Source organism: Lissotriton vulgaris, chromosome 10 (assembly GCF_964263255.1).
Source record: "Lissotriton vulgaris chromosome 10, aLisVul1.2, whole genome shotgun sequence".
Lineage (NCBI taxonomy): Eukaryota > Metazoa > Chordata > Amphibia > Caudata > Salamandridae > Lissotriton > Lissotriton vulgaris.
The window spans coordinates 979,077,453-979,091,240 of record NC_141698.1 but is presented as its reverse complement, the minus strand read 5'-3'; the positions used below and the strand labels follow the sequence as shown (position 1 = coordinate 979,091,240).

The 13,788-nt window shown below is 44.9% G+C and overlaps 1 protein-coding gene across 1 annotated transcript in view; it reads right to left on the bottom strand.

The window, feature by feature from the left end:
• The window catches only part of VWDE (von Willebrand factor D and EGF domains), a 395,553-nt gene that overhangs the window by 126,751 nt on the left and 255,014 nt on the right, over positions 1 to 13,788 (bottom strand). The window contains exon 13 of the mRNA XM_086941980.1: positions 8,021 to 8,157. Coding sequence (XP_086798106.1) covers positions 8,021 to 8,157 — 137 coding nt within the window. The remainder of the gene's footprint in view (positions 1 to 8,020; positions 8,158 to 13,788) is intronic.

Sequence of the window (13,788 nt, the reverse complement as noted above, 5' to 3'; positions counted from 1 at the left end):
TCTGCTGCAAGACTGCTTTGCCGGATTCCTAGAGCTGTCTCAGTTTCTGGTCGCTTGCGTAACCTTCATTGTCTCAGGGTAGAGAACAGAGTTATGTTCAAAGCCCTGAGCTACATGTTCAAAATCAGAACAGGTGTAGCCCCCCAGTATCTGCAGTTCTTAGTTCAGCCCTACGTGCCTTCATGCTGTCATTGCTCATCCACCCAAGGGAAATTTTCTGTGCCTAGAGTCAGACTATCCCGGATGGGCGGCTGATCGTTCGCATATCTTGGCCCCTCCTTATGAAATTCCCTACCCACACTTATGCGGAAAGAAACAGTTTACACCCAATTCCACAGATCCTTAAAGCCCTGGCTTTTTAATCAATAATCAGTAGCGGATTTCTGTTCCTTGGCCTGGTCGGCGCCGTGGAATCCTTCTTGGGTAGCTGTTGCACCTTATAAATTAAAATTAATAATAATAATAAGCCTACACAATCTAGAATTGGACCCATGGTAGGGAAAAATAGCAGTATAGTTCCTGGTCAACCATCAACAGGTTAATAATAGAGAGCAATGGAGTCAAAATCACGGAAATATGTGCTCTATCACATTTTCCGCATTGGAAAAGGTTAATGATTCTGAATGATCACAAACAAGTTTCCAAAAATGGTAGTTCAAAGAATTGCTCTGCATTGCCCACAATTCGGCTATCCCAGCTTGTTCATCACTCTCCTTTTATGCTGCTCTTCAAACCCATTTTGCATTGCCCTTCTCAATCATTTCCAAGCATTTATCCCAAGCAGCTAATATATGGTTTTAATTTCATAAGCTAACAAGGTTTTATGTGCTACATTGTCTCGAGGATAATCTATGTGCAATCATTTTAAAAATGTTGCTGTTTGTGTATACTTCTAATCTTGTATAAGAGCATACTTCTTTAAACCCTATAATTGACATCTGTCTAGTCATTATGCATATGGTTGACTTGTATCGAGCATGAGACTGATTAACGATTGTAATATATGGCATCAATGAGTTATTACGGTCCAACTAAAAGTGTCTACAACAAGCTGCTTGTCCAATAATGTGAGTCGACTGAAGGTTCTCCAACTTTTTACTCTTCGGTCTGTTGTCAGATCTATCCTCTAATGATTGTTTGATACCTGTAATGGTACCCTCTTTCTGAGTGAGGCCTCAACAAACTAGGTGTTGCATGACTGGTGGTAGTGCATTGACAGTCCAGAGGAATAGGCCATTTTCCCTGCATCCTTGTGGGTAAGAAGACTGTTTTATAACTGGAGTCCTGGGACTTTATCACATGCTGGACATTAATGAAGAATATGTAATGTGTTAGTGTGCGCTTCATGGGTGACATGATAAATGGTGGGGTTCATTTGTGTGATGTACAAGTTGGTAGCTTTCCTTTTGTCGTGGTCATATATAGGACCCTAATTCTATATTCCCGATGTATGCCCTTTTGAGGTTATAATCAATAATATCCTGATAAAGGCATAAGAATCAGATTCATATTCAGTAATAGCCCATGCAATCCAAAGCACAGCACGGCTACTCCCATCGACTCCTAGAAAGCACAACGCGTTCTTTAAACAAACCAAGCCTCCAGCAGCCCGGGAAAACTCCCCTGCTTTTGCTTTGATTTGAACAAGAACTCCTGAAGTCCAGAAAGAACTGTTAGTTCTTAGTGACGTCTTATGTCCAACCTTACGTCAAACTCGGCATCTTCCAGGTATAAAATACCAACAGTTGCCTTAAGCAAACACACGGTGGTTTGGAGCAGAGCGGCCATCTACTTGCCCGAGAGCCCAGCTGATGCGAGTGCCCACGGAAGCCGCCTCTCCTGTTTGACGCACTGAGAGAGACGCTGTCTTTTTCTCCAGCCGAGAAAATCCAGCTTCGGTGTTTCCAGCCTACCCTTGCGAGCTGCTGGAATATCGAGTCCTGAGGAAAGAGATACCAGACCTCCCACATTCTATTACCAAGGTACGGAGCTGACTAAACCCATAAGAGAATTCTTGATGCAGAATTATCTTAACCAACTGAACTTAAAACTGCTACTTACTCGTCCCATCCCACGTATTAGGCTTAGGTCAGTGTAGGCTTAGTTAGAAGCACCAGTTGATTACGTTAGTCAATGTATTTATGTATGTATATATTTTATCCATTTTAAAGTATCATATGGCTAAGAAACCATATCAATGCTTTTACAGTATTGTTTCATAATACTACTTTTACTGTATGCACTTTACTTTAAGTATTGCAATTGTGGCAATTCATTTCTCTTGCATGAGGAAGAAGACTGCTCAATAAATAACACCTTTTATTGAAAAACGCCAGTCTTTCTATTTCTCTGCATTCTGGTGAAACTAAGTATGCACTGCTGACTGAGTGAAATAGCTGTCTATTGTTTTCACACGACTCTAGAGATACACTCTTATTCTGAGGGAGCAAAGTTGTCATGTTTATGCGGTTGTCGGAAACTGAATCCCTTCTTGTCTGAGCCAGGGGAGCGTGTCCCTCCCTATTCATTCTAGAAAGTTTCCAGTGACCTCTGAGCTAGCTGGCGCAAACCTAAATTAAGTTTAACATAGTCGGTAGAGACCTAGATGAACTCAGTCCTACGTCTACACTGCTGTTTATGTTATTCCAATGCGCAAAGCCTATTGGGAAAATAGGAACTACACTACACTTTGAGAAGCTTTTCTTTGTCTGCTTTTGACATGCAAGCCAGCACACAATGCTTCCCATGTCCTCCTCCTTGAATATACTATTTGGGTTAGTGAAAGGAGGCCACTATTCCATTGATTTTCCGAAAATTTTAAAAAATGTATTTTCCCTTGGATTAACCTTTTTTGTTGTGCAGGTACATTGCGGGGGTGCTTTGACTCACCCACTTTGCTCCTAGTGTCTTTTCTGGCCCCTTACATCGTGCAGGCTGTTTACAGTCGAGTGGAGGGCGGGCGGCCATCTTAGGGGTAGTCCTTCTCCCCAGCAGAACTGGTGGCAGCGTTCTAGCTGGTGGAGAGAGGACTAGCTATAAATTCTGCTGTAGGTAAGAGGCTTTGCGGTGTGAGTAGGGTTGTGGCAGCTCCCTACAACCTCTGCTGAGCGTGTGGCACATAACTCGAGCTCTATTTTATTAGCTGCTCATTTTAGAAAGAAAAACGCAGATTTTCCGAAAATTTTAAAAAATGTATTTTCCCTTGGATTAACCTTTTTTGTTGTGCAGGTACATTGCGGGGGTGCTTTGACTCACCCACTTTGCTCCTAGTGTCTTTTCTGGCCCCTTACATCGTGCAGGCTGTTGACAGTCGAGTGGAGGGCGGGCGGCCATCTTAGGGGTAGTCCTTCTCCCCAGCAGAACTGGTGGCAGCGTTCTAGCTGGTGGAGAGAGGACTAGCTATAAATTTAGCATGCCCCCGGTAGCGCGCAGCGGTCGCGCATGGCAGGCGCACCTTAGGCGCGCTGAAGGTAAGCCAAAGGTTAGCCCGTCTGTGCCCGTCCGTGCCTCGGACGGGCCCAGGGCTAGCCCTCCTATATGTCCCTCTGTCTCCTGTAGACGCCTGGGAGGCGCCATTAGATATTCAAGAAATGCGCTTCTGAGGCTGAATTCCACCCCCTGTGATGCTCGATGCGGTCTAGCTGGGCCGGATTGTGAGGTGCATAAGTGCACGAACTGCGGTTTCGCCCTTGCGCTAACAGCCATTCGAGCAGATATCAGGCTTGGTCCCACTCTGGTCAGGGCTGGCCTGATTAACGCCAGATCCATGTCTAAACATACCGATGACATCTTTGATACCATGGGCGATGGCGAGCTGGAGCTCCTTTTTATCACGGAGACATGGCTTAATGGCTCGTGCGCCCCTAGTATTGAACTTGCTGTTCCTAGAGGGTTTAAAATTGTTAGGGTGGACCGCCCGACTGGCAGGGGAGGTGGCTTAGCCATTATTCACAGAGAGGGATGGAGCCTTTCCACTGAACAGGCTGGTGGTTTGGCGGATGGAGAGGTGCTCCACTTCTCCCTGGTGATTAATCCTCACTTTACCCTGGGGGGGTCTCTAGTCTACAGACCACCAGGATATGCTGGCCCCTTTATTGAGTCACTGGAGGAGTGTATAGTGCCCAGAGTCTTGAGTTTTTCAAAGTACCTTCTACTGGGGGACCTTAACATCCACATGGAGGCCAATGATTCATCTATGGCCAGCCGTCTGGCAGAAATCTTGGAACTGGCCCAACTCAAACAATGGGTGAAAGGTCCGACTCATGTGGGGGGTCACTTACTCGACTTGGTCTGTTCCAACTTTCCCATTGTGGCACTCAGATCGGATAGAGTGACGTGGTCCGACCACAAACTGGTCCGTTTTGCCTGGCAGGTGGATGGACTCGATAGAGTGAGTACGGGTCCGGTCCTGGACCTCCCTCCAAAGATCAACATTGCCTCCTTTGAGCGAGCCTTAATTGAGTCCCGACCAATAATCAGCGGGGAGCTGGTAGAGGCGGTTAGTGGCTTTAATGGGTGGATGGAATGTGCAGTCAAAGAATCCACAAAGCCTAATGCCCCGTCCCGACCTCGCTGCATCCCTTCTCAGCCATGGTTTTCGCCCGATCTAAGGGATTTGAAACGTGGCTGTAAGAAATTAGAGCGGGCTTGGAGACGAGACTATCAGCCAGAGGCTAAAGCAATCCTGAGAACTGCCCAGAGGGAATATCATGCCGCCATCAGATTAGCTAAGGGCGGTTACTATGCTGGGAGGATTGCTAAAGCTAGTAACAATAGCCGTGAGATCTTTTCTATTGTCAAAAGCTTTTTATCCCCTGTGGCAGACTCACCACTGCTTCCCTCTTCCTCTCAATGGTGCGAGGAGCTATCCTGTTTTTTCAGTGAAAAAATTGAAAAAATTCAAAGGGATTTGTTCGCTGCCTTGCCCACAGGCAATATTCTGATGACTACTGCCTCTCAAACAGTCCACTGCCCCGCTGTCGCACAGCAGTTTCTGGATTTTTCAGTGGCAGAGGAGCCTGATGTCCAGGCTCTCCTTCAGTCCCTGAAATCGGGCTCACCTTCTGACCCTTGCCCTGCCCGGGTTCTCTCTGGAGTGGCGTCTACTGTATGTACTGAGGTCACCCAGATTGTGAACCTTTCACTGTCTTCTGCCACGGTTCCGGGATGCTGGAAGCAAGCAATGCTGCTCCCTTTACTGAAGAAGTCAGGGCTTGAGGCTACGGTACCGGGGAATTATCGTCCTATATCTTTGCTACCTGCCCTGGCGAAGATCTGTGAGAAGGTGGCTTTTCGCCAACTGGACAGCTTTATCGAAAAATCCAATGCCCTGCACCCGGCACAGTCAGGGTTCAGAGCGGCCTTTAGCACAGAGACAGCTTTGGTGGAGGTGACGGAGGCCATTCGAGAGTGCTTGGATGGTGGCGGCAGAGCGGTCCTGATTCTTTTAGACCTCTCTGCCGCGTTCGATACCGTCCCCCATAATCTCCTCCTTGCTAGACTGTCTGAGATTGGCATTGGCGGCAGGGTACTGGCTTGGTTGTCATCCTTCCTTTCTGATAGGACGCAGCAAGTATGGATGCCGCCGTTTGCCTCAAAGGCCAAACCACTCTGCACAGGGGTCCCTCAGGGCTCCACTTTGAGCCCGTTGATGTTTAACGCCTACATCACCCCTGTGATATACCTGGCCGAACAGCTTGGGGCTAAGGTCATCGGATACGCTGATGACACCCAGCTGCTCTTTACCTGGCCGGATGACCAGCTGGATACAACGGCTGTTCACCTCTGTCTTTCCTCGGTGTTTCATTGGCTGGCGATGGCCCAGCTTAAATGCAACGAGGATAAGTCAGAGGTCCTCTTCTATGGGTCCTTCCCCTCCAACTTTAAGAATGAGTTGTCGCCCCCTGATTTTCCTAGTCCCAAGGTGATGGGAGGCCCGGCTAAGAACCTCGGAATTTGGTTTGGAGAAGACCTCAGATTTGAGAACCATATCAAGAAGCTGTCAGGGACCTGTTTTGCTACGCTAAGGGCTTTAAGAAAATTCCTCCCTCTGCTGCCCAGAGAAGCTAGGGAATCGGTTGCGCGTGCCCTCATCTTGTCCAGATTGGACTATGCTAATGCTTTGTTTTGTGGTATCCCGGCGTATCTGGTCAAACGACTGCAGGTTGTCCAGAATGCCGCAGTCCGCCTTTTGTTTAGCATTCCGAAATGGCAGAGTGTTCGGTCACACATGCGCGCACTTCACTGGCTTCCTGTAGCTCAGAGAATTATGTTCAAATCTCTCGTGCTGTCATTTAGAGCTGTCCACGAGCTTGGCCCCGGCTACCTGAGGAAGCGCTTCTCTTTCTACACTCCCTCTCGCTGTCTCAGGTCAGCCTCGCTGGCCAAACTGACTCTTCCCCGCTATAAGCGGGCTAGGCTGGGCGGCCAATCTATTTCTGTGGTAACTGCGAAGGCTTGGAATGCTCTCCCTCTTCATTTGCGTACCGCCCAGTGTCTATCCAAGTTTAAGAAGGATCTCAAGACCCATCTGTTGGTTTGTTAGGTCTAGGCTGTCTCTCTGTGTTATGTTTGGTCACCTCCGCAACGCGCCAGGATACTCCCCAGTAGCAGAGCGCGCTACAAAACAACCTATAACATAACATAACATAACATAACATTTGTCCACAGTGGTGAAAAACTAGACTATATTCCATGTGATGTACTATTGCAGGTTACCCGAAACAAGAACTGATGTAGGGCTATATCAGAGTCCATCTCAGAAAACCGCTGGAAGCAGCCTGCACTGATGATGTAGCATTGTTTTTAAACAGGCAAGTTGTTCTTCACTTATAAAAGATAAATAGGGAAATCACGAGGTAGTAATGATAAATTCCAGACCAACCATCTTAAGCTCTATAAAGCCATTTAGAGTCAGATTTATTAACAAGTGGCTCACAGGCAAAGTCGTCTACCTGGAGAAAGCAGAACTGCATCATATCTTCAAAGAAATGGAACAGTTCTGCTCTTCCTATGCACTGTCACGCTTTGTGCTGCCTAGCGCCAATACATGGACCTTAGTGCAGAAGAGTCTGTGCTGTGATCAAGATAGCTGTTGTGGAGAAAGGGGTTCTTTCCTCACAAAAACTATCCTTTTAGGCTATTTTCTCTTTGTTAATGGGGATCAGAGTCTGCACATATGCAGAGCGGAAATAACTAGGAGAAATAAAGATATTTCTCCTGGTTACTCAAGCCTCAAGGAGGAACTATATGAGATCTTGCACCCCTTTGCTGATCTGTTCTCGGATCAACCCGGGTGTACTTCGTTGATCGAACATAGAATAGACACTGGATTTTGGTACAAATCCATGTCTACAAGTCTTTCCAGATACGGGTTTATACAAAAAACAAGGATGGATCCTTAGGCATGTCAATGCACCACCGAAGGAGCGCCCCCCTGATGCAAAGTAACGCATTTCAGTGCAAACCGGATGCAAAACCTTTGTAAATCAGGGCCTTAATCTGTATTTATGGCATCACTAACAAGGCGTGACGAAATCTATGACATAGTTTCCCTTAGACAAGAAAACAGGTATTGCTGTACATTGCTTAACCTTCCTTACATATAATAAAAGGCCACATCACGATGGGGTGTGCTGACTCAGCACAGAGCTGAGGCCTTATTTTATGCACATGTAGAGTGAAAATGAAATTCATTTAACCCAATATTTCTCTTAGTTAGTGTATTATATTACCTAGCAGAAATTCATTTAACCCAATATTTCTCTTAGTTAGTGTATTATTTTACCCAGCAGAGCGCATAAACAGATTGAGGCTAAGCTTACTCAATGTGTCCGAACAGTACCATCTAAAAATCAAGCCTCAACTCTAAGAAATATCGAGTTAAAATGAATGCCCTTGTCACACTGCAGGCGTAGTCTTAAAAGGAGCAGTATATTTTACATACTTCAAATTAGACTTCATTTTGCAAATGCACTCTGGTAGAAAAGTTCTGTAAGGTGTGATGGCATAGCTAACGTACCTGCTGTTTGGCCACTTCACATTTCAGGTTCGGCGACTCCCTGAATCCTTCGCCAAAGACTCTTACAGATGTGCAGTCATACTGCCGTACGTCGCATAGACCAGCATTCTCAAGTTCTAGGATTTCTGGGACTTGATCTTTAAAAGGATCAAAATGTTAAAGAAGGTTTAGTCAATGATTACACAAAAATTTCAGAAGTACATAAACCATGTTGTTATATGATTTTATACGATGTAGAGATCACACTCTCCATACACAAGCATAACATTAACAATTTTAGAGAAGCAGAATTAATAAATGGTATAATCATTTGCATTATAACTATCTTTATTGACTTCGAAATTTTGAGTTTGACTGTGTCCCCGATGCACAAAACCCATTTGCAGTGGCAATCATATGAATTTCAAAATCCCAGGGTTTGCGACCTCAACAATGTTTTTCTTAAAGCACAAAAACCCTTTTGCACATTGTAAAATTATTTCCAACATGTAAAAGAGTGTGTGAGATCCTTCCTGGTTCACAGGTAGGAGGCAGACACCCCTTTGAAGTCCCATCTCATTTAAGATATGGAAACTAATGCATCAGTACATTAGACTGGAACTGCAGATGCAAATCATACACCTATGTTACCGACCCCTGAGTTGGCATGGGAACTGATTCCAAGGGAAAAGGTTTTCCCTTGGGATACTTTCCACTTGTGAATCATGTCCGCTGCCTCTGTGGGGAGCAGACAGTTGTCCGGAGACCTACCATCTACCTCCCCAGATGTCTTCTCAAATGGGAAACCCTTTTTTAAGCAAGTGCTGTGCCTTTAATTGACATGGACAACTTTTAGAAAAAGATATTTCCCCTTTCCAAGAGCAAATGCAAGGATGGGGTCTATTGACCCTTGTGGACCACCATCCCTGCACCAGCAGCCATTCGCAGAAGGGAGCACATTGCAACCTTCATGTTTCATTTTTTAGGAAGGTTGTTTTGGGACCCCCTTCAAACTAACAATTTGCGATGGAACCCATTAGTACATACGTGGGCAAAACTCCACAAAAATCTGCCGGTGATCAGAATTTCCTCGGCCACCCCAAGTTATAGTATATAATACAGGTAGATAAAAAAGAAAGCCTCCTAAAACTCCTGGAATCAAAAGTTGACAATTATTCATACACTCACAGGCAGCACATGTTGCATAAGTCAATAGAAGACTCGGCTTGTTTGATTAGGGGAGGGCCAGTGTTACATCGACAGCCTTTGGGTGGGCTTCCTCAAACCTATAGCCTCCTTACCGCCACTATTTGCTGTATTCTTCTAGTCAGCTTTTTGACTCTGAGCATTTTATCACTGCTGACCAGTGCATGTGCTTCTCCCCTACACATGGTTTCAATAACTTATACACAATTGATCTATTTAATGTATCTGTAAGTCCCTAGTAGAGTGCACTATCTGTGCCCAGGGCCTATAAATTAAAGGGTGCTGTGTACCTAAAAGGTAGGAAAAATACTTTAAAATGTTGCATGTCCTTGTAATGAAAACACCTATATTCGTTTTTCGATACTGTGAGGCGTACCCCTCTCCTAGTTTAACATTGGGAACTCCTTATTACTCTTTTAAGCCATAATTCCTGATTGAGAAGGAATAGCGTTGTCATGTTTCATGTCATTGGAATGGTATTGACAAATCCTCTTTGCTAGCAAACATTTAAAATCATTATTTTAGAAATGCCACTTTTAGGACGATAAAAAGAACAGATGATGTACAGAATGCTGAGCAATGTAAACATTCACCCCCAATTCTGGGTTTAATCCATAATTTGTTTGCCCACCATGCCACCCCAATTTGAATCCAGCCATATACAAATAAGTCTTGACCCTGCTCCTCATGGGAACAGTCAAGACCGAGCTGCCAAGCAGGTCCTCACTGGACCAGATACAAGCATCCTGGGACCAGTTTTGGGGTATCAGCCAGCCTAGCTTGAATCCAGTGGTGCAGTCAGCACAGAACCCACAGCTGAGCATACCCATCCGACTTAGGGTAACAAAAGCAAAAAGAACAGATGATAGGCGGATTCTTCTTTTAAATTGGTGTGGAGTCTTTTTGTGATGTTTTCAATGTGTTACTGTTTTAAGAGTTGCACAAATACTTTACACATTGCCTCTTAAGTTAAGCATTACTGCTCTTTGCCAAGGTGCCAGAGGGGAAGCCCATATTAACTTAGGACTTACCCTGACTAGAATTGTGGTTCCAGCTTGGACAAGGTGTATACCTCTGGCAACCAGAAACCCAATTTCTAACAGCTGGTAGAATGATACATTTTATAGAGGTAAATGTCACATGGTAATATTTAATACCAGTGCACACACCCAGAGTGCAGCTGCTCAGCACATGGACTAATTACCTATGCTTAAGGTGTGAGGTGTCCTAGGGCCAGATAGATGGAATATGACAGTTATAATTGTAGGGAGGGCAATTAGACATGAGCTACGGCAAATCTTGAACATAGGAGTCCCAATTTAGTAGGTTATCTGCTAGTTTGTGGGCATTTTAATTATAGTTTAAGTATCTTAACACCTATTTCTTTGACTGTAACTCACTCCTATGTATCCCCAATTCTACCACCTTTTTTGGTGCTCCCAACCCATTCAGTTTATTGCTATTCTCTTTATGGCCAACAGCAAAAGGAGCAGTACTGCTTTCTTCTGCATGTTACTCTTTATCTTAGAAGGATAAATGTCCACCATACATGCTGTTTGCAATACTGGAAGATTTACATGATGAGAGCATTATTCCAAAGTTTTTCTCCAACATTACTCAATTACATGCCATGACCACAGATTTGTCTTATTTGAGTCAACGTTATTTAGAGTTTCAAGTGTATCAGATGTGCTTTGTAGCATATTAAACTGTGTTAGGTACAATCTAGCGCTACTTTAGGTGTTTTTAGTTTGGAGCAATGATTTATCCCAATATTTTTATCTCATCCCCTCTTAACTAATGTCTTTTTCTGTAGGTCGCCTCTAAGTGCTCTATATAATGTCTTCCCTGAGTGTGGTGTCCCCCCAGTACTGTGTGCTTTGCTTCTTTCTCAGACGCTACTGTCGAGATCATCCTTTTGGAGGATTATTTCCCCCTTGACTACCACTGTTGTGCCTGTATCCAAGACTCACATAAGGTCCTTACATTTTCTTCAAGCTTTGTTTTACTCCATTTTTCTCCATTATACCAAAGACAACCAGCATGGGAGTTTTCCCAATACCACTGTTGGGAAGCATTGCATTCAGGAGATATTGTTGTATAAGGTGGCATTCTCTTGCCCATCCTGCATAGTTTTCTGGGGTATAGAATTTTCTCTGTAGATAGCTGATTTGGATGAGACTAAGGCAGGCTGAAATTGCAAGAGCGCTGGGACAATCTTAGCCTCTCTCCATCTGTCCTTATTTAACTCCATAAGATCTCTTTCACAACACGAACGAAGAGCCACAATGGGATCTGGCCCATTAATAACCCTCATCTATAATGGCTCCAGCATTAATTAGGTTCCTACATCTTACAGCTTGGCACTATTCCCTACATGGCCCTCAACTGCCACCTTGGAATATTTGAAATTGGGACACCCAACAGTTCCCCATGGTCGCGGACACTCATTGTTTGTTACCATACATAAGGAGGTTAGTTGACACTACACTGTGTTCCAGTGTGGTCCAGTGCTGCCTATCTCCTGCCTCGCAGCAAGTGTTCACCACCAAATTGACCACTCCAGGTTAGGGGAAACATGAGAGCGATATGAAAATGAGGCTTCCTCCCCCCAAATGTGTCTTAACTGCGGTGTACCCCAGGGCTTGTCCCTCAGCCCCACCCTATTTAATATCTATATGAGGCCTTTGGCTGAGGTGGTGCTTCCCTGGGGAGTACAACTTGTCACATACGCAGATGACACACAACTGATTATCTCACTATCTACGCATGATGCCCCCTTTGAAAGCCTCTCCATTTGCCTTAATAAAGTTCGGGAATGGATGGATGAATCCTTCCTAAAACTTAATGGGGCAAAAACTGAGGTGATGATGCTGGGATACAAGGCATCTACCACAGTGGAGGATTGGTGGCCGGACAGTCTGGGCCAACCACCCAAGCCCAAGACCCAAATTAAGCGCCTTGGGGTATGGATGGACCCAGCTCTTAATTTTTCAGTGCAGTCTCGGAAGGTAGCTGCCACATGCTATGCACTCATGAGGCTTCTGAGGAAAATTATCATCCTTCTTCCTTTCGAAGCCAGAAGGATCCTGGTACAGGCGTTGATCTTATCACGCCTAGACTATTCCAATGCATTATATCTAGGTTCCCCCCAAGGGACAATTAAGATACTGCAGACTGTTCAGAATTGCGCAGCGCGCATGTTGCTGAACGTCCCGCGAAGAACATCTGCCAAACCCGCACTTCGCCAGTTGCACTGGCTTCCAGTGCAGCAGAGGATCGAATTTAAAACCCTGGTCACGGTCCATAAAGTAATTCACAAACAGCACCCTTACTGATACAATCACTATTCTACCTGTACCTTCCTAGTCGGGAATTAAGATCCTCTAACAAAAGCTTCCTGACAATCCCAAAAATTAGGAAAGTGCGTATGGGTGGCCGACGCTTCTCCCTACAGGCCTCAAGACTCTGGAATAATCTTCCACTCTATATCAGAATGGAAAGCAACCATCTTAGCTTCAGGAAGTCGTTGAAAACTCTGCTGTTTGTCTGAATTTGGTGAATGAACGTTGTCTAAAGCGCTGGGATGCCCCCGGGTAGCCATGCGCGATACAAATACCTAATCATTCATTCATTCATGAAGATCATCATCCAGCAAGGAATCTGAACAGTGGAGCAGTTCCCTGGAGGACTTTGTTCCAGTGGGTTATTTCTGGATGATTAACTGTACAGCTCAGGAGAACTCCATGCATCCCTCTAAACATTCAGTAACTCAGCAATCACTTCTGTTTCTCTGCAGCAGGATGACCCTATGGGACACAGTAGGCAGATAAAAAGGGTTTAGTGCTTAACACACTCTGCAGGATTCTCACACCACCTACCCTTGTCATACTATTGCTGATCTTGTTGCTTGCCTACCAACAACCCCGGCAGTGTTAAGTTATGGCCCCTGCTCAGGCACCATAGCCAAAATGTACTTGTTACTGTCTAAACAGTTGTCCCCATCTATTTTCTCAATTGTCAATCTTTCAATGAGAGAGTGCTAATTCCCACTTGAATGGAAGGCTGCACAAATAATTACCATCCGTAAGAAAACCAATATTCCAATAAAGGACCTGTCCAACTATCATCCGTTTTCTCTTCTTCCTCTCCCGAGTAAGATATTGGAAAAGCATATTAATAAACATCTCTCTGACCATGTTGAATCTACTTGATGCCTTGACACATCTCAGTCTACGTTAAGGCCAATGTACAGTACGGAGTCAGCATAGATTGTCGTTACCGACTGCATAGGGCACTCCCTTGACAACGGACAAGTAGTACTACAAGTGCCGCTGGATTTGTCAGCAGCTTTCGACATGGTCTCTCATCATATTCTGCTCAGGAGACTCAATGAAATTGAAATTCAAGGACAAGCCTTTCATTGGATTTTGAGCTTTCTCTAGCACCGAACTCAGACCATCGGTCTGGTCCTTTCTGATCTCCGACCATGTAACTGAATAAAGGAGTACCTCAGGAATCCTGCCTCAGTCCCACCTTGTTCAACATTTATGTTGCCCCGCTAGCTGGACTACTTAGAAAGC